The following is a 26,784-nucleotide window of genomic DNA, read 5'->3' on the forward strand; positions in this document are numbered from 1 at the left end:
AGGATTCTGGAAATCTTGAAATGAATGGCTATCCAAAGTTGGCCAGACCCAGTGCAGAGGCAAAATCAATTTGGCCGGAAGAAGTGGGGCGGGACTTCCCAGACTAGGAAACCGGAGTACCCGGAGTAAACCCAAGCAGTCACGGGGAGAACATGCAAACTCTGCACAGAAAGGACCTGGAAGGAACGGGATACAAACCCCAGAAACAACCAGGATTCGACCCCGCGCCCTCAGGGCCTTCTTGCTGTGAGGCGACAGTGCTAACCACTGGCCAACATTCGTGTTGCACATACACAACTAACCGAGTCAATGTAGACATAAAAAGGTCGTGTAGATAGCTTAAATCATATAAAATATGTCCCACTAAGCTCCCGAGACGGCGCCATCTTTGTTCGATGTATAATCTATCTATCTAATCAACTCAAGCGTTGGTTGGTCATCTGTCCATCAACGTATAAAGCCCGCCCTTACAATTTGATTGGTCAGATCGCTTTTCCGAAAACTTGAAGTCCCAACTAGCTCAAAGCCAGACTGAATCTCCCAGACCAAAAGTTTTGTGGGCGGAGTTCAGGCTGGTATCTATTGAATTTCCTTACACAACTGCTTACCACTGAACTGTGCCTGGAGCTATTCTCACTCCCAGCCTGATGTGGCGCTACAATTTATATGTGGTGTTGGACATCAGTTCACGCGCTGGGCCAATCAATTCTGCTGGTCACTACACGAAGAGAAAATGGAGAATTGACCGAATATTCAGTCGTACAGAACGAAAACGTGGTCAACAAGTGAGTAACAAATATGTTGCTGTAAACGTGCACGGACAGACACTATTGACTATTGTACGTGTGCAGTGTTTTATACCGCTGTTGTTCGCAGGATAGCCTGTATACGTGCGTAGCTTACTGTGGTGTAACCTCTCTGGCTACGTTAAGCTACCCGGACACGCCATGATGTCGATTTGAAGCCTTAGCAGGCTAGGTAAATTGAGATGACAAGTTAGCTAACGTTAGCTACAGAGCTGTTGCTTTCTTAACAATTTGTCGCGTTTTCAAATCATTTGTGAGTTATCTTAGTATTTGGGATGTATCAAATGTATTTCAAACATGAGGCGAAACTAACATTAGTGTGCATATGCCATCATTTGTGGACTTCAATACCTTGTTATTACCAGATACCCTATTGCTATGACATGGTGGCGTCAACTAGCTAGCGTTATGACGTTACTTTGCGTTCACTTTGCTCCACACAACTGGACTCACTTTGCTAACAGCTAGTTCCTTTAGCGGATTGTTGGTTGGAGAGAACTTAAAACGTCCTTTTAAACTCACTAAATTAACGTGCGTTATCCCAGGGAGAAGCGTTAGCCGAACGCTAATTCCTGCTACATTTGGTTAACATTATCGTAGCATGCTATTTTCTGTGTGATTGAACTGTGGTGGTGACGCATGAACGTTACTATAATCGTCGTCGCGCTTGAAATTATTATCCATCTTGTACTTTCTTTGAAGACAGCAATATGACGTTACACCAGGCTAACGTTGAACGGCAGCATTACTTGTGTAGTTTTCGTTTGTCTTTTATTTAGGCAGTTTAACGCTAGTCATGTTTGCAGTTAACCGTAACGTTATGAAGTCACATTGTGTAACCTGACCTTGAGGCCAAACAGTTCAATATAGAAGCCAACTAACATAACCCCGAGGTTGTTATTGCGTCTTGGGTAAGCAATATTACACCACAGCGTTACTAGCTTGGTTTAACGTTACTTGCCTTAGGTTCATTCTGAGATAGGACCACACGCCAAGTGACGTTGCGCGTATCGAGCCCGCGAATTGTTACCTTCTGTCCTTGTCTGGTCGCTGTGCAATCATGGGTGCATTCCTCCATAATGTATGTGAGTGGACATTTATACAGTGCTATGTATGCAAACGGATTTTTTAAAATATCTGCCACCTAATGAACATGCCGATCATTTAACGTTCTCTGATGATGTTTCGTAACGATAACAATGTGTTTTAGTGCTGCCTCGCGAATATGAAGCAACCTAGATAGCGGCGACTGCTACCTAACATTAGCTAAATGGCTGAATTAAATCGTTTGATTCTATCTCGCCGTTTGTTAATCCTTACGGACAGATTTTGTGAAAATCAAGAACGAAGTGAACTCAGTCGATTCGGGTCAGACGCTATTGCAATCAGGTAGACAGTATCCCATCACTGATTCGTATAGACCATTATACGCTATCTAGATAGCTACCTAAAGCAAACCTCACTCGGCCTCGTTGAGCTGTGACTGCATGTCCTATTATTCTATGGCGCTGTACTGTGGGCAGCAGTGTCGGCAATGCGCACACTGTTTTGCTATTTCGATCAAATTTGTTGTCCTTGGCGTTTCATGCCTAGCGTTACTTTTCGAGATAACCGCAGAAATGCAGTATATAACAAAACATTAGTGCGTAATGTCTTGTTCCAAAATGGAGGGAGCTCAAATAACGCCAGGGCTCCATCTAGTGATCTCATCTATCAAGTGTTTCATTCTATTGGAGGCGCAGTGAACAGACTGGATCTGACAGCCCCATTGTGCATTTCTAATGCTTTCTGAAATGCATGGATCTTGAAAAAGATGTGTAGATCGAATGAGCTTAAGAATGTGTACTTAAGAATAATTTGTGCAAACAGAGTGGACCTATAAGAAAGTTCATTCTCTATGTTAAGCTCAAAGCTGATGCCTGTGTAGGCAATTTAGTATTGTCTTTTGAAATGGTGATCTTTGCATTTAGTCTACATTGAAGATTTACCGTTGATAAAGATGGTTGGTATAATCTGGTGGAACACATGAATGTTGTAGTAGGTTGTTTCAATTATAGGTTATCAGTGTGATAACTTGATTCAGTGTATTATTTAATTAGGCAGCCAATATTCCCAACTCCACAATAGGGTGATCATACACTAGTTTTAACCAGGCACCTTTTAGTGACTATCTGATTAGCGTATTGGTTGGATAATGCTTTGGTTTTCGTTTCCTGAGCTTCTTGCACGCTGCCCCACTGCTGTGAGCAGGTGCAACAGTTGCATGGCCCACAGATAAATATAGGCCATGTTTGTCTATCAAGCTCAACAGCCAATCAAATGACACCTCTTTCTTCCATACTCCTGAAGCAGTGTTTATTAGCTAGGATTGTTTATGGCGTAGTCTGAGCCAATATATTCGTTTCCCATTTACAGAACCAAGGCTGTGTACAAACACCAGAGGTTTTTTTTGGCGCAAACACTGAACACTAGGGGCAATTTGCTGAATTTGTCAAACTGTATGGGATTAGAATCGCAGACTGTACCTTTAAAGCCACCAGTTTGGCTAGCCCAGTACCACATTTCTGTACTTGGGACAAATATCAGTGCATTATAGCCTAATGGCCTTTACACAATAGGCCTACTTTTTGAAGGTGTAGTCCAGGTTTTCCTGTTTATAATAACCTTAGGTCAGATTCTAAATAAACAGTCACAATACTTAAGTGGATGTCATGTGTTTTGTGACTGATGAGAATTAGGGTGACTTATCAGATCAATTGGTTTTTGTTTTGTCAACATTTAAATAGAAAACAATATATTTGTGTTGTTCCATCACGTTGCTTCTGGAGGAATGGTTTCAGTAAATGGAATCAGAATTAACAGTAACTAGACTGAAATAAGGCCTTGTGTTCACTAATGTTGTGCTTTTCATAGTTTTCCCTTGTTGACTTAAGTAATGTTTCTGAGCATTTTTAAGCAACCACTAAAATATCAAAGTCTTTTATCTGATGTTATGATGTCGAGATAAACTTCCTGTAAGATTATGTGGCCAGTTCATCGTTGAGTCTATAGAGTTGGCATTACATGTGAAGGTCAATGTTGTTGATCTTGTCACTGGTCTGCTTGTTGCCTTATCTAATGTTGTGTTGTGTTCTCTCCACAGGTTTGTGCAGTGATGCGTTGAGACACTGCTGTTGTAAACAGAGAGGAATTCTCGAAACTACAGTGTCAACAGCCTAAAGAAGCAGGTAATTTTGGGTGTCATTCGCCCACGATAGCCTTGACCTATTCACTTAGACTGTGGCAGGCATTAGATTATTACCAATGAGATTAACTGTCCATATTACGGCCTAAAAGAACATTTGAAATTTGATCCTACCACTAATGGCTTAATTTAAGAATGAATTGCGACTTGTTTATGAGTGTGAATTTGCTCAACTGTTAATCTGTATATTATTTCATGGTTAGTCAAAGTGCCTTTCTCAGAAAGAAGTCTGGCTGTTGCAAAACATGTTTCATTCGTGGTACATTCATTGCATGCAAATCCAAATCAGAGCTTTTTGTGTCAATCAAAAGGGCTTAGTAAACAGGCCAGATTAGCAAACAAATTGTTTCAACTCATAGCCTTTATAAACATGCAATGTAAGTAAGAGTATTTGTATGTATGTATGTATGTATGTATGCATGTATGTGGGTGCCTGTTTCTTTGCAAATTGGCCTGTGTTTGGTTAATGCGTTTGATACTGAAAATGCAGTCCACGAGGCAGATAATGCCTTTTCCTCATCGGTTCTCTGCATTTCAGTGAAAAGATTTGTGACCGAGTGGGTTGTATATAGATAGACTTGGCTATTTAAATGACTTAGTACAGGCCCATACGAATGTAAGTCGATATATAGATTCTGAGAAGCGGGCAACAGAAAATAAGAAGTTTGGCCTTTAATAAAATGCATTTGCCATCTGTCTTGCTATTGTGTTTATGTATATTTATGAGTGAAATTGGAAACAGTATTTTTAGTCAACTTTGAACGAGGTCCAATTTCCTGTCTTTAGTGGTTTAGTTATTTCAGGAAATAAAAGTTTGATTCAGATAACTTTAAGTGCCTTTATGTTTGTAGTGTACCCTACAAACATAACCTGCACATTTTCTAATGATTTGCAAAGGAAACAAACGCGATTTAAGACTTCCATTTCCAATTGAAATAAATAAATACTTTCGACACAGTTTTGATTTTAATTTCCAGACTGATCTTGAATCACGACTAGTCTCAAGTAGGCTTGGAGCACCTATATATAGTGACATTTCCCTCCTCATTCAAGCAAACATCATTGAATGGACTGGCCCTCAGATTTGATGTGAAGCCCTCCAAGTGTGCGCTAGTAGGGTAACTTCCATCTGTGTGCTGTGCTTGTCTCTCTTGCCTGTAGACTTTGTGTCTGAGGGCAGGGAGAGACTCCAGCTATGGAGGACAGCACAAGCCCAGGGCTGCCTCTATCCTCTGGGCATGGGGCCACCCAAGAGCCTGCTGAGAGCAGCTCGCAAGGTACTCACAGTCCCAGGAAATCAGCAAGTACCTATTAAGCTAACCAGGCTTTGTTTGGCTTAATCTGAAATGGCTTTGGATTCAAGAAGTGCTGATATTACATTTTTAGTATAAAAATGGGGAGAAATCTTGAAAAAAATTGTTATTTCATGAGTGGCACAATGTAGGTTTTGGGTCTAAAATGTGTGGTGGGAGCTTAATGGGTACTGCAGTTCTGTGCCCTCCTACAAGCCGAGTGCTGGTGAGGACCTGATAATTCTGTGGAAGCTGATCGTGTGCTTTTGGCTGCAATGCTGGGACCAGCCTGCACTGGGTTGGGATGATTTATTTTTAAAAAGGAGCTGCTGAATGTGGTATGTGTGCATGAGCAGCACTGGGTTGGGATGATTTATTTTTAAAAAGGAGCTGCTGAATGTGGTATGTGTGCATGAGCAGCATGGTGGATGAATCCTATAAATTATCACGTCAGCTGCTGAAGTGTGTTTTTGCCTACCATAGCCACCTGCTTGGCATACCGCTCGAGGAAAGCCTGGTTCATCTACTTTTAAATCACCCTGATTTGATTTAAAACTGGCTGCGCACCGTTCTGTTTTTCAAGTTTGTCTGTTGCCACCCTCTGCTTTTTATGTGTCTTGTTTAGTGTCCTACACACACACCCCCCCCACCCCCCATCACCTCGCTTAAGGAAAAAAAGTGCAGTTCAGTAGTTTCACAGTTGAATCACTAACCTGTTTCTCCTTTTCTCCTCCCATAGTAACCGTTACCGACGACAACAAAGACGAGCAGGAAGGCAAAGGCACTCAGTCAGGAGATAATGGTGGTGACGAGGAGAAACTAGAGGAGTTGCCCGGGAAACCAGCCAAACAAGCAGCTAGTCCCGCCAGCAGCGAGTTCAAGAAGACCTGGGGCTTCCGACGGACCACCATCGCCAAGCGCGAGATGCCGGGCGAGGTGGCGGCGGCGGCCGAGGGGCCAGTGAGGCGCAGCGGGCGCCAGGCCAAACGCACTGACAAGCTGGAGGAGTTCCTGCTCACCGCCAAGAGAGGCCGTGGGGGAGCTGGACGCCGAAGTGCTCCAGCCAACCTGGAGGGTGGTGGGGGCAGTAGTGGTGGGGACCCCCCATCGCAGACCCCCACGGACATAGAGACTGCCTCAGAGGCCAGCTTCGACGGCAGCGCTGAGGTCAAGATGTCTGGGGGCAAGACGGCCTCGCCGAAGAAGAGGAAGACGGTGAGGAAGGGGAGGGGTCGCCAAACGAGAAGCGCCAAAGCCCAACAGGAGGAAGATGAGGAGGAGGAGGAAGAAGAAGAGGAAGGAGTCAGCGAAGATGAGGGAAGCTCGGAGGACGAGGCAGCAGGCGGAGCGCGGGAGGAGACAAAGCCGGAGATCGCAAACGACGCAGTCGAAGGTGCTGCTACCCCATCACAAGACGAGCAGGCAGATGCAGAAAAGACAGAGGTCGTGAAAGAGGAAAATGAGACTGAAGAGGTAGAGGAGTGCAAGAAGAAGCCAGAGGAGACCAACAGGAACAGCAGGCCTAGCAGGAACCCAGCCAGAGCATGCAAGGACTCCACTCCCTCCAAAAGAGACGAAGATGATGATGATGATGACGAGGATGATGATGAGTCATCATCGTCTTCCTCATCGTCTGATGAGGGCAGCTCAAATGATGAAGGCTACGACCCTAATGCTCTTTACTGCATCTGCAGGCAAAAGCACAACAAGAGGTAAGCCCTCTAGAGTGCGATGATCACTCACAAACTCATTATCTTCAGCCTGATGCGCGTGCCCAAGGAACCAAATAGACTGCTGGGTTTTCAGTTTCCTGTGTCACACTGCCTTTTACTGCCATCTCCAGCAATGTTTCTTTGCCAGATGTGGAGCAAAATAACATAGCGGGCCTTCATTTTACCTGGCTTGATTAATATGCATTTCATTATGGTTTGTTGTAGGGCTGGGCGATATGGTTAAAAAATGATCACGATAGATATTTATATTTTCATTTGATAACGATATAACACGATATAAATTAAGTCTGTTTCATTTGCTTCAGACAAGAACGCCTGTGCAAACCAAAGGTTTCAATGTTTCTTTATTGTAAACTCCCAACATTTCTCAACTTCAAAACAAATCAAAAGTGGAAATATACAGTAATCTTTCCAAGTAAACAAACTGATGTCTGATAATAACCTGTTCGTCCGGTTGAGTTTAAGAACATCAGCTAAATGTGTGTAATGCGAAAATACGATGATAAACCAATAAAGAGGAGCCCTGGCTGTGGAGCAATCCTGGGGGTGGGGTTATCCCCTCAAGTCTAGGCTACGAGATTCAGCCCTAACGCAAGAAGTTCCGATCATTTGAACGACAGCAAGAAAATAACATGTGCGAATAAAGTGCACAATGGAAACATAGGACATTGTTCGTGTTTTACTACTCAAAGCATTCCAGGGATTGAGTTACAGTGGCAAGTTAGCGATCAAAGCAAAAGGGAGACCACCTCCCAAAATCAGAGCAACAGCAGATTACAGCACAGCTGGCTAATAAGTGGTAACGTTAGCTACCAATGGAGTTGAATGAATGGTGTGCTAACGGTCACATATTAGAACGTAACGTAAATGTAAAACTTGTTTTTTTTTCTGTCTCACACTGTGATAAATATGTTTAAGTGACCACCGTTTAATTTCCATAAACTGTTGGTTCGTTGTAAGGTAAAAATTAATACATTGCTAGCGGGCGTGGTGTAGCGTGTGGAAATAGTGCTGACAGGACTAGAGAGCTCGTTAGCAGGCTAGCCAGCTAGTAGGCTATCTAGTCACTTGTTTGTAGACGCTTTAGCTGCGCAGTCTACACTCTGACCTAACCATAGACAACGCAGCGATTTAAGACTTTTTAATGCCCCGCGGCCACCCTGATACCATTTCTCCGCAACTTCCTGCTGCATCACAGAAATTAAATGGACTGCTGTTCCTAATTATTCTCTATCGACATTATTGATATTATTGAAAATTAATTAATGTTACGATAGCTTTATCGAGGGAAGTCATTATCGCGATAATTATTTTTATCGTTTTATCGCCCAGCCCTAGTTTGTTGGTTAAATGCCTTTTCTAAATGATAATACTGTGTTGAGATTGCCGGTCTTACTTGTGAGTGTGTGTTGCCTCTGTCTGTTGTGTGTGCTGCTATGCTGTATACCTGAACTGATCAGTGTACTGATCTGTTTTCATGTGCATCTCTGGGTTTGTGTCTGTCTCCCTGAATATTCTCGCCTGTCTCTGTGTGTGTGTGTGTGTGTGTGTGTGTGTGTGAGCGCGTCCTGGTGTGCTTATCTTCATGCTTGTTTATGGGTGTGTCTGCTCAGGTTCATGATCTGTTGTGACCGTTGTGAGGAGTGGTTCCATGGCGACTGTGTTGGCATCACGGAGGCCCGTGGCCGACTGATGGAACGCAACGGGGAGGACTACATCTGCCCCAACTGTAATGCCAGCAAATGCCAGACCCCTCGCTCCTCAGCAGCCCCATCGTCCCTTGCCACTGAGAACGGTCGCCGTATCGCTCCGGCGTCGAGGCGTGCCGAGCATAGCCCGTCAGCCCTCAGCAGCCAGATGGCTGAGGAGAAGACTGGTGAAGACCTGGGAATCAAAGGCAGGATAGAGAAAGCCACCAACCCCAGTGGAAAGAAGAAAATCAAGATTTTCCAGCCGGTATGTTTATATATTTATATAAAAAAAGTTTAGTAGCCATTAGTTACTTTTGATTTAAATCTATTTTAATTGGTAGAAGTTTTCTTCGTAACATTTTGTCATCCATGTCTTTCTGGAAATGGTGTTCCACTTTTTAAAATAATGTTGATGGGTTTTTCTGGAAAGGAACCACACTAGTTTGCTTGTTTGCAGTGCACAAAGAGAGATCTGTGAAAATGATTCGTTCTTTTACATGAATCTTCATCCCATGGATGCTGTGTTAATGACTTTGTTTCAAACTGTCTTGTTACTGATGATGATGATTCCAAAGCCTTCAGGAACTTAATTTATGTCCGGGCCATTGTATATAATGAAGTGGTCAGTGCCATAATTAATGGCAGGACATCTGAGTAGTTCAAGGCACAGAATCAAACATTAATGGTCTTCACACTTGAATGTTTTTTAGGGTTTTGGTTGTGATGCCACAAAACACTACAAAAACAAAAAAGATGTGCGTGATGGTGGGCCGACATTTCCTCCCATTTCTCCTGTGAGTGTGAGTTTTCAGCTAACAAGCTCATGACACGACCTTATAAGGAGCAGTCTTGTTGCCAGGTGATGGTTGTAAGCGGCACTCACATTGTCAACTTCAGGATTGACTGTAAACCTGACGGACAAACTTATCAAAATTCACACGTCCTTCTCAGTTAAATAATTCACCTATTCCATTTTAAAGAAGTAAATGTAACATTGAAGAGTATGAAACCAGGCCAGATTAAAGGCTGAAGTTAGGAAGTGGAGTGTAGCAAGTGATGACTTGGGCTTGGGCAAACAATCAAAAAGTGAAAAACCTGGTAAAGATTTTTGTTATACATTGTATTTATGAGGTTTAGATGGCTTTAGAATTATCTAATGCTTTTTTGGAACTCATAACTATGTTAAACACTGAGTTTAAAAGTAGAATGATGATTTTGTGTTAAATGTATTGCAGTTGGTGATCATCATTTTATTTGGTGGAAATTGTGTTAAAGTTGTTTTTAAGGTAAATCAGTCTGTAAAATTTAGTACGGAACACATGCATAGTCGATTGATTGTCAACATGGGACTTGAATAACCGTAGCTGTAATTATCAGTAGGATGGGTGATAGCTTACAACGACTAACAGTGTTCAATCGCTGATGCTGAATATTTTTCACACACGTTTGCAAAGGCCTAGAAAAACTGCCTTAATTGAAATGTTCTTTACATGAGAGATATTCCAATCTAGAGCCCTACCTTTGTGTCAGGTAAGAGAGCTTGTGGGCATGCATGCACTCCTAATTCTGTTGACTTATGGTTCTGGAGACCCCATATCAAAGGCCAAATGAGTTAATCTAGAGGAACAAAAGAGTCTTTGGGTGAATATCCATCAAAGACATGTGGCTGACTATTAGAAATGGTAGAGATTAAAAATGTGTCCTTACCCTGTGTTGGTTGTGAAGTAAAAGTATGGAACCGTAATTTCAGAAGCCAAAATTTTAAAAGCTAGCAGCACAAACCACTTCAAACTTGTTGGTCAATCCTGTTACGTGGCATATACTGAGAATTCCTGGAATTCTGCATTTCCATATGTAGCAGGCCGTGGGCACGGCGTCTTCGAATCTCCCCAAATGCATTGGGCCGGGCTGTGGGCGAAACGCACTGCCGGACTCTGTCTACTGTGGGAACGACTGCATCCTGAGACACGCGGCGGCCGCCATGAAGTCCATCACCGACGTGAAGGAGCCCAAGCAGAAGGACAAGACCAAGGGGAAGAAGAAGAAGGCGGTGGGCACAAAGCCCTCTCCAAAGGTAACACAGGGCTGGGGGAGAATCTTTAAGATGACTTCGGCCGTAATCAATCTGGACAACACTAAAGTTCCCTCTCAGTAGGAGTTGTGAAGTGCTTGTGTATTGTGTGATGTAAGGTTGATCACAAAAGGGGCTAGAAATGGTGTGAATACTGAACACTGAATTAATCATAAATCATTTATGAATGCTGTTCATCAAATGCTCTCTTCAAATATATACTTTTTAATGTAACTGTTCATGATGGGTACAGTGATAGCAGGTTGCAAATTGTATAGTTTGTGTTCATTTGTGTAACTGTTTCACTTCCAGAGATGTGAGGTATGGTGTGTCACAGTTGGAACTGTTTCTGGGGCTATCCCCAGTGAACATATTTTCTAGTAGTTCTCTAATAGAATACTATAGTTCTCTTTGTAAGCAAAGCTTGCTGCTTACGATTTGAAATATATGTTGAGTTTGGTCAAACTGTTTGTTTGGTTAAAATTCTCACTGCATGCCTCACAAATATAGTGCCCATCCGTTTGTGCACAAGGTTATAATAAAATAAATTAATAAAACCAACCAATTTGGTAAAAAGGTCTTATACCTCGTATGAATGGCTAAACAGCACTGGAAACCTTGTTCTGTTTGTTAAGGACTGCACCTGACCCATGCCTTAACACTGACATCTTGCCCTCTCTGTATGTTTGCACAGAAGACAGAGAAGAAGGCAGGTGGGAAGTCGGAAGATGCGCTCGAGGACGACAAAGACTGCGAGGGCGAAGACCCCAGCAGCAGCGGTGGTGACCCAGCCAGCGTTGACGAAGAAGACTCGCAAGCTGAGGAGCAGCCGCCGCCGACTGCCATGTCCTCCTGGTCCAGCGATCATAATTACAATGCCGTAACGCCAGAAAAGACTGCACCCGTTGCACCGTCTGTGTTAAACAAAGCGTGTATGTATCTCTTTGAAGGTTTTCCACACTTAATTTATCCTCAATTTCTCCTTCATTATTGGTGTCTAAGTCTAAAAGGTGAAGCTTTGAACCTGTGAAATCCATGAATTTCTAATGAACAAGTGAGGGGTAACACTTGATAAATATAGATATATGTATATATACCTATAGTGTATAGCACAGTCAGTGCTCTGAACTATCTGGATATAACATGCTCTTTACAAAACCTCTGAGAGGTGCTTACAGAGGTCTTGTGATGTCTGAAGTTGGTAAGTACATATACCAGGTATAAGTATGTAAGTCATGTTGACTTCATATGAATGAAGACTGTATTATATCAGTCTAAGTGTTTTTTACACTGACAGAAGAGATTTGTCATTTTTAGATCCTTGAAATGAAACAGAAAGAAATCAAAGTGCCTTGCCTTGAAATGTGTGTGTCTATCTGAGGGTACTTGTTTGTAGACTGTATGTATCTGTTTGTTGGGGGGGGGGGCCTCTGGAGCCAGTCTGTTCTCCACACACTGTTCTTGGCAGTACTGGAGTTGAACAGAGGACTTGTGCCATGTTGCTCACTTAAAGGTAGGTGTCAGTGGCTTATTCTCAGTAGGGATAGCACAGTGTTTACGCTCACACTTTGCACTAGTTTCTGGTCCTGGGAGAAGCCCCCAGGAATGCACTTCCAGAGCTAGAACAGACTGCAGCTGAAAGTATTATTTAATTTAACTGCATGCAATGCACCATAAATCATCTTTATTCCCTCTGAAGGATAAGAGGCTCTTTTTGAAAGAAAAAAAAATAAAGTGATATTACAGATACCACATTTTGCTGGCTGTGCCTAAGTTTTGAGAGAAGTCTTGTTGGGGACTGACCACTTGAGGGAAAAAAAAACAATATCTGGCCTGTTGCGTTGCCTGCCCTCTACTGTGCACCTGCCACCTGACACCGGAGCCATGTCACACGTGGGGGAATTAAAGCCACGCGGAGCCAGCAGATCGGCCAGAGGAGAAGGGAGGGAGAAGAGCTGCCAGCTGCCCGTTCCGCCGTGAGAATCAGCAGAGGTGCCCCGTACTGAAGCATGGAAGAAGACTGCAGCGCAAGAGGCTGAAGATTCAGAGGCTACTTCCTCCTGCAACCACAAACCACACAGATGCATACAGTTTTATGGGAGCAGATTGCAATAACCCTGCTTCCGTTTCTGCACACAGTGAATATTTTAAAGATAAGAAGAATATACATTTTCTCTGGGATTGTACACAAACTACAGGCAGGTGATATTTCATGCATTTGCAGGATATATATGCCTAATACTCTATATGAGGAGTCCTTCAGTGGCTCCCACTACTGCATAGACAATCATTCTGAATAGGCATTGGAGAGTCATAGCAAATGCTACTGAGGTTATGATCGAATAGGAGAGCATTTTTTCAAATAATTGTTTACAATGTCATGAATTATAGATGAGGTTTAGTGAAAAGAAAGGGTTATAGTACTGCCTCAACTGTAAAGATACAAGAGGTGTGATACAAGTGCCATAATTATCAGGATAAGGACACAAAGCAGTTGAGCGCCTCAGAGAACCCTTCAAAAACAGCAGCTGTTTGACATTTATTTCTAATCAACATAAGTTAGTTGCTTGAAGTGTTATTTATGTACAGGACAAGACTGTGTGGCTCGTGTCTTCTTGGGTGTTGTGCAAGAGGCCATAATCTTGACATGAAATGAGCATTGTTTTGACAGCAATCATTCATTTGCACACATTGAAAGAACTGATTGTTCCTCTATCTACAGTAGGTGTCACAATGTATGAATTGGAGCCTTTAGGTTTAGGTCATTTCCACATTGGGGAATTGTGCTTTGCTATATTTCTTGATGCAGGCAGTTATTCCTCAAGAATTTCAGCATTATTTCCATGGGGCTTGAGATGCTAGTCATACCAACCTTGTTGACTTCTAGCCAGTCTGGATATTATGTGGAATTTCTCTGATTCACAACCACATTTGTTTTTCTCATAACGGCCTAGTTAGCATGACTCATTGTTTGGGTATTTGTGAAGCTGTTGAGGTGATGTACTGTCTGCCAGATATCTTCCCTTGGTAAGATAATTGAACTGTGGAGAAAATATTGATTTTCAATGCCTGGGTATGATAATGGATTCAGTGTAGTTGATTGAACAACAATATGTATGCAAATATTGTTTTGATGACAACAGCATGTTTATGTGTGTTCTTTGAAGTCTTTTTGTTTTCATAGATAATAACCTTCAGGTAGAAATCTGTGAAGGCAGTGCTGCAAGTTCCCTTTTATTGTTAGTTCCTGCTGCACCTTATTTAGCCTCTGTTCACATTTAGTTTAAGCTAGTTAGACAGTGTATTAAATAAAGGCTTCTGCAAACTACATTTTGTGTATCTGTTATTTCCGTGTATATTTTTAGATTTGTTTTGTTATTATTATTGGGTTGTTTTTATTAAGTTTCGTTTTTATATACACTACTTTTTCACAAGCTCTTGACATTTCATGTTTTTAAAAGCATCTAATACCTGGACCAATACACTGAAGGCAAGGCACAGTTGTAGTTTGTGTTTATGCGAATAGCCCTGTGAGCCTGCTAAACATAACCTCATGTATTTCACACCATATTGTTTAAGATTATTTTTCCTCATTGTTACAATCTAGATTATATATGAATTTAAAAATGGCAAGTTGTTTACTTGATGTTTTATGTGAGACCTACATTCTCAAGACACGACAGTACAGTGATTGTACTGCATAGTGCACTTCTGTCTGAATCCCCCACAGTTATATGATATATGTCTGTCTTTTTTTGTTTTCAGCCTGTGGTTCAGTATTGGAGGAGAAGGCAAGCGAAGAGGAGCAGAGTGACAAGGAGTCTGCTCCTGCAGAGAAGAAGCCTGTCACGCCCTCTGTCTCCCCCAAAGGACAGAAGAAGTCCCCCTGCCCCAAGGCCAAGGCTGGCTCCAAAGGCAAAGCACCAGCTCCTGCACCAAGCGGAGGAAAAGAGGCCAAAAAACAACCCCCGACCCCCATTAAATCCTCCAAGTCCAAAAGGCCAGGGCCTCCACCCCCACCTGTCCCCACCCTTTCCCCATCTGGACCTCCTGGTTCCCGCCATCACGTCACAGGGGCGCTACGCGTCACAAAGAGCACCTTCACCATCCCCAAAAAGCAGCAGCAGCAGCAGCAGCCTCAGCAGCCTCAGCATCCTCAGCATCAGACCCAGCCGAAGGAAGGTTCTGGATCCATGTCCTCCTCCGCCACCAAGAACCCCCCAACCTCGTCCGCCTCCACGCCCCCTAGCCAGCCTCATGCATCCAAGACGTCCCATCCGCCCACCCCGGCGCCAGCGCCCCCTAACAACCAGATGAGGCAGAATATCAGGCGCTCCCTGACAGACATCCTCTACAAAAGGCAAGTGTTTACTCCACCTCAAGTAATTCTCATGATCATTTCATGAACAGGCAATGATCTGCAAAGGTGCTCTAAAGTATTCTCTATCAAGTCTATTAAAGTTCAATTAAAAGTAAATTCAATTGAGTAAAAGCAGCACTCTCATTAGATTCTGAATAAATGACCGTGGTCTAAATGTTTGCTTAACCTAGGGTTAGTGACAGTGATGACTTGTCCATGTCGGAGAGTGAGGTGGGGAAATTGGCCGTCTCCATAGAGAAGGAGATGTTCAACCTCTACATGAACACTGACAGCAGATACAAGAACAAGTACAGATCTCTCATGTTTAACCTGAAGGACCCAAAGAACAAGGTTAGTCAACTTCACATGTCGGATATACTCATTTAATCGTGGTGTATTGATGAGCACCCACAACAAGCAACCTCACAATTTGAAATAGTTCTTCCTCTCACCCTAGACTCCACATCCTTTATATACAATCTGTCAGGTATGTGTTTCCCATCAGAAATGTAAATGTATTGAGTGTGTATGTTGCAGGGACTGTTCTATCGGGTGGTTGGTAATGAGGTCAGTCCCTTCAGGCTGGTGAGACTGACACAAGAGGAGCTGCTCTCCAGAGAAACCTCTGGCTGGAGAAAACCAGAACACACAGAGGTAACGTCTGTTTACTACCACACATGCAGAGACATGACGTCACCTTCAGTGGTTTTATGGCAGAAGATTTATGGTTGTTGTCTGATTAGTAATCCACATATATCTCAACCAGCTAGCATCTCTCCTGATGATAATACTCAGTGAGGACATATTTGTTCAGAATCTATGTCTACTAACATTGATACCACTGACTCCAGCACATAGGATCTGATTCTATTAGCGTCCTTGTTTGTACTGGCAGAGCTTTTTAGGAATATTGTCCTTGTAAAATGGTAAATGCCTTCTGTAAATCCCTCAATGAATTGATCCGTTACTCTTAACTGATGGTATTGATTGTAGCATCAGAGCTACTTTTATTCTAATGGATTTGACCTCCTCAGGAGATGGGGAGGGGTCAGCTGGGACCTACCAAATCAGGCCTCAGGCAGGATACAGCGCCACCTGATGTTGATATGGAGGAGGCGCCACCCACATCAGACCTCGATGTATGTATCCCTGCCAGCTCTGCGACACCTTGCATGGCTTCAGGGCCAGTAAGTGGTAGCTTCCTTCCTCCCTTTCCCTCTCTCTCTCACCCCATCCTCCCTTTCCCTCTCTCTCACCCCATCCACTTTTTTGTGGCTGTGTGGTTCACCGCTAGGCTCTGAGCTCCTTTGCTTTAAATACAATTCACGTCTCTGTGCTCCTTGCACATGTATGCAAAGCAGTTGTGTGTCACTAATCTGTTCCCTTTTTCATGGTTCCTTTTTACTGCTCCTGTCCCTACCTCCCTACCGCTGTTTTGCGCTTAGATACAGTTGCATTCAAAATTATTCAACCCCCATTGCCCTTTTAGGTTTATTGGCAAAAATATACAATTTCTCAGCTGTTTGCAATAAACAAATTAAACAAGAATTGTTTAAGTAGTTTAATGAAACTAATATTAAAAGGGTTCTATCCAAATTCAACACAAAATGCTACTTTTAATGACTTTAATGAATTTACTGCAGTGTCAAAATTATTCAACCCCTTCATGACAAGCATCTTCAGTACTTAGTAGAGCACCCTTTTGCTGTTATGACCTGCTGCAAACGTGATAGTCAGACACCAGCTTCTGACAGCGTTCCTCAGGAGTCTTAACCCATTCCTCATGAGCAATGGCCTCCAGTTGGGATCAATTTGGATTGAAACTGTATGAAAGAGCTTATTGGCATTTGTTAATTATGAAGATGCAGTGTTTTAATGGCCATGTCTTTTATTTTTGTGTGTGTTTCCTCCATCTTCAGGACCAGGAGGACAGCTGCCCCCCTCCCGCCTTGGCCCCAGGCTCCAGCTCAGCAGGGAAGGCCGGCAGCGTGATGCCTGACATCTTTAGCAGCATGCTCAAAGACACCACAGCCCAACACAGGGCTCATCTCTTCGACCTCAACTGCAAGATTTGCACTGGTAAAATCAGAACATTTAAGACGGAATAATGTAAAGGAAACAATGTTAAAGATTTTTTTTTTTTTAGAAGGTAATCTGATTATTTTGTATGTAAATTTTTTGTTTGCATGATCTACCATTTATTTTTGGCCCTTGCTCATAATTTAGTTATGCTAAGTCAAGAAAATATTGAAGCCTTTAATGAGACCTCTGTAGTGTAAAGAAGAATCCACTTTGATTTTGCGACATTAACTACTTCCTTACATGTGCAGTGTCAGTTTTCCATACAAGAGTGTGTCAATTTATCTCTGAAACCTTCTTGGTCTTGGGTCATTTTTTCCCTGCAGGTCAGAAGTCAGCAGATGACGAGCCAGCTTCCAAAAAGCCCAAGCTGTCCATCCCCAAGAAGCCGGAGCCAGTCAAGGCTAAACTTGACCCACGCTCCTCTAAACCGCCCTACTCAGAGGGCCCACCCTCCCTGCAGCCTGGCAGCGAGGCGCCCCTCTACGATTCTCCGATGCCCATGGTGGATGTCAGCGCCAGTATTAATGTGCCACCGGTTGACCCATCGCCCGTGGTGATGCCGGCCGTCTCCTCTGTGTTGATTACCCGCAGAGACCCACGCACGGCGGGCCATCGCTCTGGCGTTATGGTGACACAGGTCTTGCCAGAGGTGGTCGCTCCTACTCCTGTGACAGAGCCAGCCGTGCCAGAGGTCAAAGGACCTCTCCCGATGCCACCGGCACCCCCTCCATCCATCCCCAGATCTGTGACGTCAAAAGCGGTAGCTTCAAGGTGCCAAGAAAACCCCTTCGGTTACACTGAAAGAAGCATGAAGTGTTTTTAATAGGGCTGTCAAATAATTAATCTAACTAATGACATGCTTTATAAATTAATTTATCTAAATGAATTGCTTGAATTAATTTGCCATGAAAGGCGTTTAAAACCTGCGTTACAAACCATTAACGCAACGCAGTATATTGGCAACTATTTTTCTAGAGGTCGCAATTCAAACCCTACTAATATGGCCAGCCCTGAGTGCTTTCAGTGTCTAACCTAAAGTGTGCAATGGAGTCAAGGGGGTATCATTGGATGCAATTAATCTCTTAAATTTTTTTTCTTTCTATTAATTTATCAAAAATAACGAGTTATTTTCGCAACCCTTATTTTTAATGGTGTTTGTATTAATACATTACTGTGCTAGGTTATGAACAGTTGTGTATTGACTGTTTTGAAAGACATATCAATTGTCAGTCCCTGTTGACGTGAAGGGTCAATTATAGAAATGTTATTTAGTATTGTACATTCATTTAATGTACAGTTGTGTTCATATCACAGTTGAAGTAATTAATGTTAGGGTGGCTGAGGTATCTGTGAATCCAGACATTATTAATTAGTATTTCTCTTCTAGTGCCGTAGACACCCACCCCCCTCCGGAGGGAGAAACGGCCATCTTCCTGTCTGGACAGGAAATGGTGTGGAAAGGGTTCATCAACATGCACACAGTGGCTAAGTTTGTCACCAAAGCATACCTTGTCTCAGGCTCGTTTGAGCATCTTAAGGAGGTTGGTGTTTTGTTGCTTGTTTTTCTTTCTTTTTTTTTTTTCATTTAAATAGTGAAGACAAACAAAGGCTTTTTATTTTTGATCATTGTCAAAAGATGGTGAATAGATTCTTATTCAGTGACTCTTATCTCTCAGGATTTGCCAGACACCATCCATATAGGTGGCAGAATCTCCCCCCATACAGTTTGGGACTATGTGGGCAAACTGAAGACGTCCCTATCTAAAGTATGAAAAGCCAAGCATACTATAAGCTCAAACAATTGGGATATTGGTTAATTATTAACTGTTTAGGAATCACTGTACAATAACTATGTATTCTCTTCTGTCTGATTCCAGGAGCTGTGTCTTATCCGCTTCCATCCCGCCACAGAAGAGGAAGAGGTGGCATACGTGTCTCTCTTTTCTTATTTCAGCAGTCGTAAGCGCTTTGGCGTGGTCGCAAACAACAACCGCCGCATCAAAGACCTCTACCTCATCCCGTTGAGTTCAAAGGACCCCCTGCCTTCCAAACTGTTACCCTTCAATGGGCCAGGTAAGCATGAACAAGGAGAGTCTGTCATAGGTGTCATGACGACTACAGAATTACTTTCCAAAGTTGTTTCCTTTTGTAGATGAACGTGGATGGTAAGTATATTAATGCAGGTGAAGGTTTGTGTGAGATCAGAGCTTGTTTATCCACAACAGAGTCTTTATGTAATAAGGCACTTGTCTCTGTGTTTTCCTGTCTCTTATTCACTCTTGTCTATTCTGAGCTTGTACACCTTGCCTGTAAAAACCCTGTATCATAAGTATATTTTAATAAAACATGTTGCATCTCAAGTGGATGCTGTCCTAGATATGATCAGTCTCAGCCTTTTGTTTCTATGATCTTTCTTCCATTGCAAGATCTTACGTATTTGTGAGCATTTATTAGGCAGAATTGGCCCTTGACCCTAGTGTCATGTTTTTCCTATTATGAGGTTTATATTTAAGTGCACAGAGAAGGGAATCAATAAGGAAGTGTCATTTCGTTTGAATATAATGAGCCGGAATACTTCATGCATGTTCAGTAAGGCTGGTCAGTGTTCATAGGAGAGTGTTGTGGAAACAACATATATTACTGCGGAGGAAATCTATCCAAATTGTGTTGTTCTATGGTCAGACTCCACTGCCCCTACTGGACCCAAGGTCTAGCTGAAAGTTTTGAGCAGCAGCTACGGTAAGTCACATGCAGCCTCCATCTTGAAATGCCATGGGAAAATGGATGCAGTTGCCTTGCTGGGAGAGGTCGTGTTAAGAGTTGGCTGTCTGAAAATCAACAGAAGAGGATCCCATCACACACTTGAAATATAACTACAAATGCTAAATATACATCGAACGTATGTTTTGGGGTCAAATCATCCCAATACATAAGTGAAGGGCCCAAATCCACAGTATCACCAGAGACATGGATGTTATCCCAGTTGAAAAACTACACATGAACAAAGAAGGGTCTGCACCACACATGTAAAGACTTTAACCACTACTCAGTATGGTCAATTTATGGTTCGCCTACATTACATCATATATGAATTGTTCTGCCTACCATTTATTATTATTATCATGTATTATGATCATGACTATTGGCATGTTCATTGTTTTTATTTGGAATAAGCGTGTTCGATAAGCGTGCATTTGCTCATGTGGATATTTGTGACTAAGAGGACATTTTGTGAATGGGAAGTGGCATGTTTCTTGTGTGAAAGTAATCAATGCACAATTTAGCTAAGTGTCCCTTAAAATGCACAATGTTAAATTTGTTAGAGGAGATGTTACATTTGCCACGTGTGTTATTTTTGTCTGTTGCAACAAGCTCTCATCTCACTGTAGTTTGAAAACTATACTACCATGTTAGATGCCAGCAGGAATTACACTGCATTTGGCATTGGTGAATTGTTATAATTACATTTTTGTATTCATACATTAATGCATTATATGTATGATATATTTAACCTGACTACTCTAATGATCTAATTTTGACCTCTCTTCATTTTAGGACTGGAGCCAGCTCGACCCAACCTTTTGCTGGGCCTTGTGATTTGTCAGAAGGACAAGAAGAGAGCTGGCGCACCTCTGGATGTAGAGGAGAAGCGCTCCAAAACAACCAGGGACCCTGATGTCACCGGCCTCCTTAAACATGTGTCTGTGACCAAGTCTGATGCGAAACAGGACAAAGCCACCCGGCACAGCCTGGACACCATGATCAGCACGACGCCCCCAGGCACACCGCCCGCGCTAAGCAGCTCTGAGGCTGCGTCAAGTTCGTTAGCTGCCTCAAGCGTCTTCTCTCTCCTGTCCTCGATCAAGGCAGGAGCCGTTGCTGCTGCCTCTACCACTACAGGCAGAGATTCCCCATCTGCATCCGGTTCCTCTGCCACGCCTCTCCAGACCATCCTGAAGACGCTGTTCGGCAAGAAAAAGCAAGATTCAGAGGCTTCCATGTCTCCATCGGACCCGCATTCAGCTGAAGTCACCATGTCAGCCGTCCCCCTGCTGGACCCAATTGTCCAACAGTTTGGTCAGAAGAAAGAAAATGCTGTTGACGAGTATGAAGATGACCGACCCTATGACCCAGAGGAAGAGTACGACCCCAGTATGGGTTACGGAGCTGAGAAAGTCCTCCCAGCTGTTAAACAACTGGAGGTCGCAAAGCCTGCCGAGGGTACTGGTGATACAGAGGTAGATGACGTGGCCTACGACCCTGAGGACGACTCCATGTTTGATGACGTGCGTGTTGAAGGCGGAGGCAACTCCACAAGAATGACAGAGCAGCAGAGAATGCTGGACAACCTAAACAAACAGATTGAAGATCAAAAACGTCAGCTGGAGGAACAGGAGGGATCATTACTCGCCTCTGTTCCTGACCCACTGATTTCCCAACCCACAAAATCGTTACTGTCCAGCAGCCAGTTGCTGCAGCTTGGTAAACAAGTGGAGGCGTTGGTAGGCAAGCCTTCAACGGCTCCAGTAATCAACCAGAGGCGAGATCCTAGGCAGAGCAGGGACCCCAGGCAAGCAGCAGCAGGTCGAAGGTCAACCACTGAATCTGCTGAGAAAGAGGAGTCACCCACTCAGGCATCACTTCCTGTTGTTGAGGTGACACCCCCACAAAGTACTCCGCAGCAGACAGACACTGCACAGACACCACAAGAGGAAGTCAAGATTGAATCACTACCTTTCCTTGAAGCTGACAGTACAGAGGTGTTGATTCCCTTACTGGGTGAGAAGATAGAGCCGTGCATGGTGGAAGAATACATGCCTGCAGAGCCTGCTGTGAAATCCACGGAAGTCATTACCTCAGAGACTGAAACGGAGAACAACAGCTTTAGCATTTGGCCAAATTCTGCTACCATTTTAAAGGAGGTTAACGCCAGTCGAGAGAAAATGGCAGAAGTTACTTCTGCTCAATCACATGCCACAGCATCGTCTGAGAGCAACCCTGTGCAGTCGATTACCAGCTTGGCTAATTTCTCTCAGGATCTGAATCAAGGCAGCTTATCCGGTATGGACTCTCATACACAACATATGCCCCACATGCCAATACCCTGCACCCAATCTGATTACAACAGAGGTCCACAGGATGTTCCACCACCCATGTCCTACCAGCCAGGTGGTCCAGTTGGTCTTCCTCCAATTCATAGCTTGCTACCAATGCAGGGACCGCCACCCATTCAAGTGCCCCTACCCATGCATGGCCCTCCATCAATGCAAGGCCCACCTCCAGCAATGGGTGGTCCACCACCAATGCAGGGGCCCCCACCCATGCAAGGTCCTCCCCATGGGCAGGGCGATGGGTACCCACCTTTCTCCAACCAGTGGGGAGGTTCTCAGCAACCATTTGACGGCCCAAGAGGTCCTCCTCCACAAACTATGATGGCCCCACAGGGTCTCCCACCTCCATTCCCACCTCCTGGGGGCCCAAGAGGTCCCCCTCCTCAAATGTTTGACAGCAATATACCTCCACAGCACCTGGGGCCAAGAGGGGCACCCCCTGGTCAGTATATGGAAGGGCATGCCCCCCCTCCTACCTACGATGGACAGAACAGCATGATGCCACCCAGGTTTGGTGGTCCCCCCCCACCTCCATTTAATTTTCCTGGACCCAGAGGGCCTCTGCCGCCATTCTCTGGCCCTCCACCAGTGCGCTTTGACAACCGAGCGCCACCCCCAGCCCACTTCAGTGGACCGCGAGGCCCACCACCCCCTCACCACATGGGCAGTGACCACAGCTCCTCTAACTCCATGATGGACATGCAGAGAGGCTCAGGCGACCAGTATGACAATGATGGTGGAAGGCCCTACCAGCCAGGTATGGACCAGCACCAAGGACAAGCGCCATCATACAGAGACAAACAAGCCCCCTTGCAAGGTCCTCCTTACAGAGGACCCCCACCCAACGTATATGATGGGCGCAGAGGTCCACCTCCTGCTAGGGAGATGCCAGGCCAACGATTCCCTCCTCCAGGCCAGTTTCGTAGCTCCAGAGCCCCGTCGCCACCCCGAAGGGGTTCTTTTGAAGACCAAAGGGGCCATCCTCCCCAAGACTTCCCAGGCCACAGGGGGCCAACACCACAATTTGGTGGGCCTAGAGGTCCAAGCCCGACTGGAAATTTTTCAGAGAGCAATTCAGGAGGTCCACCAAGGTATCACTTTGACAACAGCCCCGGTGACATGAGACCAGTCAGACACACGGGACCTCTGCTTCCTACTCCTCCTGAGGGCCCTATTCCATTACCAGGCCGCATGGGAGGGCACAGCCCAGAGCCCCACCGGGACGACCACTGGCGGAGGCACTCCCCAGAGCTCAGGAGGAGGAGCAGCACCACCCGGGACGACTCCGAGCCACGAGAGAGGCCTAGCAGGTTTGAAGTCGGCCACCGTGACAGGCTGTCTGAAGAGAGGCAGCGGGATCTCTCTGAGGACCGCAGGAGAGAGCGGGAGAGGGAGGGTCCCCACGGAGGCAGACAGTGGGACAGGGCAGACAGGGTCCAAGGCAAGCGCTGGAGCAGAGAACGTGAGTGGGATCGTGGGAGAGAGCGTGAGAGGGAGAGGGACCGGAGCAGGGAGAGAGGAAGGGAAGGAGAGAGGCACAGAGAACCTGAAAGAGATGCTGAGAGGCACAGAGAACCGGAAAGAGATGCTGAGAGGCACAGAGAACCGGAAAGAGATGCTGAGAGGCACAGAGAACCTGAAAGAGATGCTGAGAGGCACAGAGAACCGGAAAGAGATGCTGAGAGGCACAGAGAACCTGAAAGAGATGCTGAGAGGCACAGAGAACCAGAAAGAGATGCTGAGAGGCACAGAGAACCGGAAAGAGATGCTGACAAGAGGAGAGAGCGGGACAAGGAGCGAGAAAGAGAGCGTGACAAGGACAAGGAGCGAGAAAGAGAGCGGGACAAGGAGCGGGAAAGGGATCGAGATCGAGGCAGAGAGAGAGAGCCGGAACGCAGGGATCACGACAGAGATCGGGCCAAAAACAGAGACCGGGAGCGGGAACGAGAACGGGAAACGGACAGGCGACGAGAGCGGTCACGGAGCAGAGAGAGAGACCGGGGGAAGGACCGCGATAGAGGAAGAGAGCGTGACCGAGACCGTGATCGGGACAGGGAGAGAGACAGGGAAAAGGACAGACACAGACGGGAGAGAAGCAAAAGCAAAGAGCGTAGAGATGACAAAAAAGAAGTCAGATCCGAGACTTCAAAGGACACAGAAAAATCTGCTGAGCCCGACACTGTTGCTGATAAAGGCTCGTCCTGATGGCCTTGTTTATCTTTTTTATACTGCATCCTTGTTTGTTCTGCCCCACTGACACATTTCTAATTTCAGAACACGTAAGAGGACTGTGTATTTTCTTTTTTGACATGAGAAGGCACTCATGTTGCTGTTTTGTATTTACTTTTGCCTGCTCACCTACCTTTTTAAGGTTTTTTTTTTTTATCTCTTTCTAAGTGATCTTGTCCAGGTGCTCTGTAAGGAGGAAGTTGATACCATGTAGTACTTTACTGCTGTTCGGTAACCCTTTTAAAGTTGACATGAAATCACTCAACATGGTAAAGCTGGTGTAAATATGTATGTATTTGTATATACAGCTGTTTTTAACTCTATTTTTTTTCTACATAGAAAAATAAGCCATATAGCGTTCATTGGTATACACACAAGACGCTTGTAGTTGCCCTCATCAAAGGTCATTGTATGCTTGTCTTTTCTACATTTAAACACTGAATGGATGCATCATTGCGATACTGTCAAGTAATGCCACATTTTGTTCACAGCTGGTCAATTAAAACATACTTCAAGTATTGCATTTTGTCTTAAGGTGTGTGGCTATGGTAAAGCAGTACAACTCTTGGGATTGTGACACTATCAATTTGGCTGTTTCACTTGTTAATTTTTTGGCTTTTCCTCAGATACCATGGTTTTACCCCATAGTGGAAATGTGCCATATGAATATCATGACCAAAGATGTACCAAAAGGTTGACCCCCACGTCAGCATCAGTCTAAAAGGTTAAGGGTGATTAAAAATAAATGGCGTGTTGAGCCATTTTCAACCCATGAAATGCTGCTATTTATAAAAATTCAAATGTTGTCAATATTAAAACCAGCATTTATGTGTTAATTTGGTTTACAGCTTTAAAAAAAAGTTTTAGGGTGCACTTGCACGCAGAAAAAATTCACAAAGGCATGTAGAACCTTGACCAAAAACAAACAAACTGGTAAACAGTACAGGTGAATACAATATAGTATATAGAAAGTTATTTACAGAATTAAATATAGATATAGTATTGTCTATCCATAATAGCAGCAGTAAAACCGTTAAATCTCTGCCGTGAAATTGGAAGCTATAGGCCAGGGGTGGGCAATTAATTTCCCCAAGGGGCCACATGAGATAGTGGGACTGTTGTGGAGGGCCGGACCAATAGTCTGAACTCAATTCAGCATGAAAAATTAGCATGTTTTTGCCCAGGCGACCAATACACATGGCACACACACACACACACACACACACACGAGAGCAAGCTAATTTGCAATACAAATTAATAGTAATATCAATTTTTATCGCTTAACGTTTGATTCCTAATTTACCATTGACCTCCGCGGGCCGGTCAGGGACAGCCCAAGGGGCTGCAGATGGCCCTCGGGCCACACTTTGTCCAGGTCTGCTATAGGCTATCAATGTCTGTTAAACAACAGTAAGGGGGTTCGGTCTAACACTACCTATCTAACTGGCTTAAAGGCATGCAAAAACTTGCATTGGCAGTGATATAAGCTTGGTAGCATGCTAACTGATCTCTTTTGGCGATTAGTGAGGTCATGCTATGAAAACTTAGATTTAGCGGGTTCCCTAAACAGAACATGGGACATAGGCTGGACTGCTAGTTGGGACGACAGGTGTGTTTATCTGACCTTTTCTTCAAAGCCATGAAAATAAATGTGAAGATTATGCGAAAACCCAAACATTCAGTTGATAAGCCACCAAACGTACCTCTACAAAATAATGTTTTTGAATTAGTCCAGTTATTGATATAGTCGGCCTTATTCAGTGGTACATTGTATCTCCTACGAATTGTGCAACTCTTTATACTTGACTGAGCACATGCTTTGTCTGACTATAGTTCAGTCTCTATTTGTATTGTTTTTGTTTTATACTTTTCAACTGCAAGTCTGAGAGCTGCTACCTCAATTTCGTTGTACTTGTGCAATGACAAATAAAGGTATTCTATACTTACGGACCGACAACAAACCGTGTAAAATTAATGAATAGGTCTTCCAAGAAGCTGGTTACAACTTGCTAAATGCTAACGGGTTCTATCAGCATGTTTCCTAAGCTACCGATTAATAATTTCCACTTATAAAATACTGCACTCATATGAATAGCCTGTACGCCGTGGTGGACAGACTTTACCAGTAGGCTACTGCCAGTAAGTGCGCAATGTGTCTGATTAAT

At 44.1% G+C, this 26,784-nt stretch overlaps 1 protein-coding gene across 1 annotated transcript; it reads left to right on the top strand.

Annotated features, from left to right (window-relative positions):
• The first annotated feature begins 698 nt into the window (after window positions 1–698).
• Window positions 699–25,006, top strand: dido1 (death inducer-obliterator 1). Its single transcript, XM_080846279.1, has 18 exons — window positions 699–785; window positions 3,949–4,033; window positions 5,212–5,327; window positions 6,082–7,054; window positions 8,689–9,031; window positions 9,477–9,560; window positions 10,625–10,840; window positions 11,532–11,769; window positions 14,603–15,203; window positions 15,395–15,548; window positions 15,735–15,851; window positions 16,232–16,336; window positions 17,117–17,276; window positions 17,603–18,050; window positions 18,667–18,820; window positions 18,956–19,045; window positions 19,157–19,352; window positions 20,835–25,006. The coding sequence occupies exons 3-18, from the start codon at window positions 5,246–5,248 to the stop codon at window positions 24,593–24,595; spliced, it is 7,722 nt and encodes a 2,573-aa protein (XP_080702405.1). The 5' UTR covers window positions 699–785; window positions 3,949–4,033; window positions 5,212–5,245; the 3' UTR covers window positions 24,596–25,006.
• Window positions 25,007–26,784: the final 1,778 nt, after the last annotated feature.

This window comes from Sprattus sprattus (genome assembly GCF_963457725.1).
Source record: "Sprattus sprattus genome assembly, chromosome: 10".
NCBI classification, from domain to species: domain Eukaryota; kingdom Metazoa; phylum Chordata; class Actinopteri; order Clupeiformes; family Clupeidae; genus Sprattus; species Sprattus sprattus.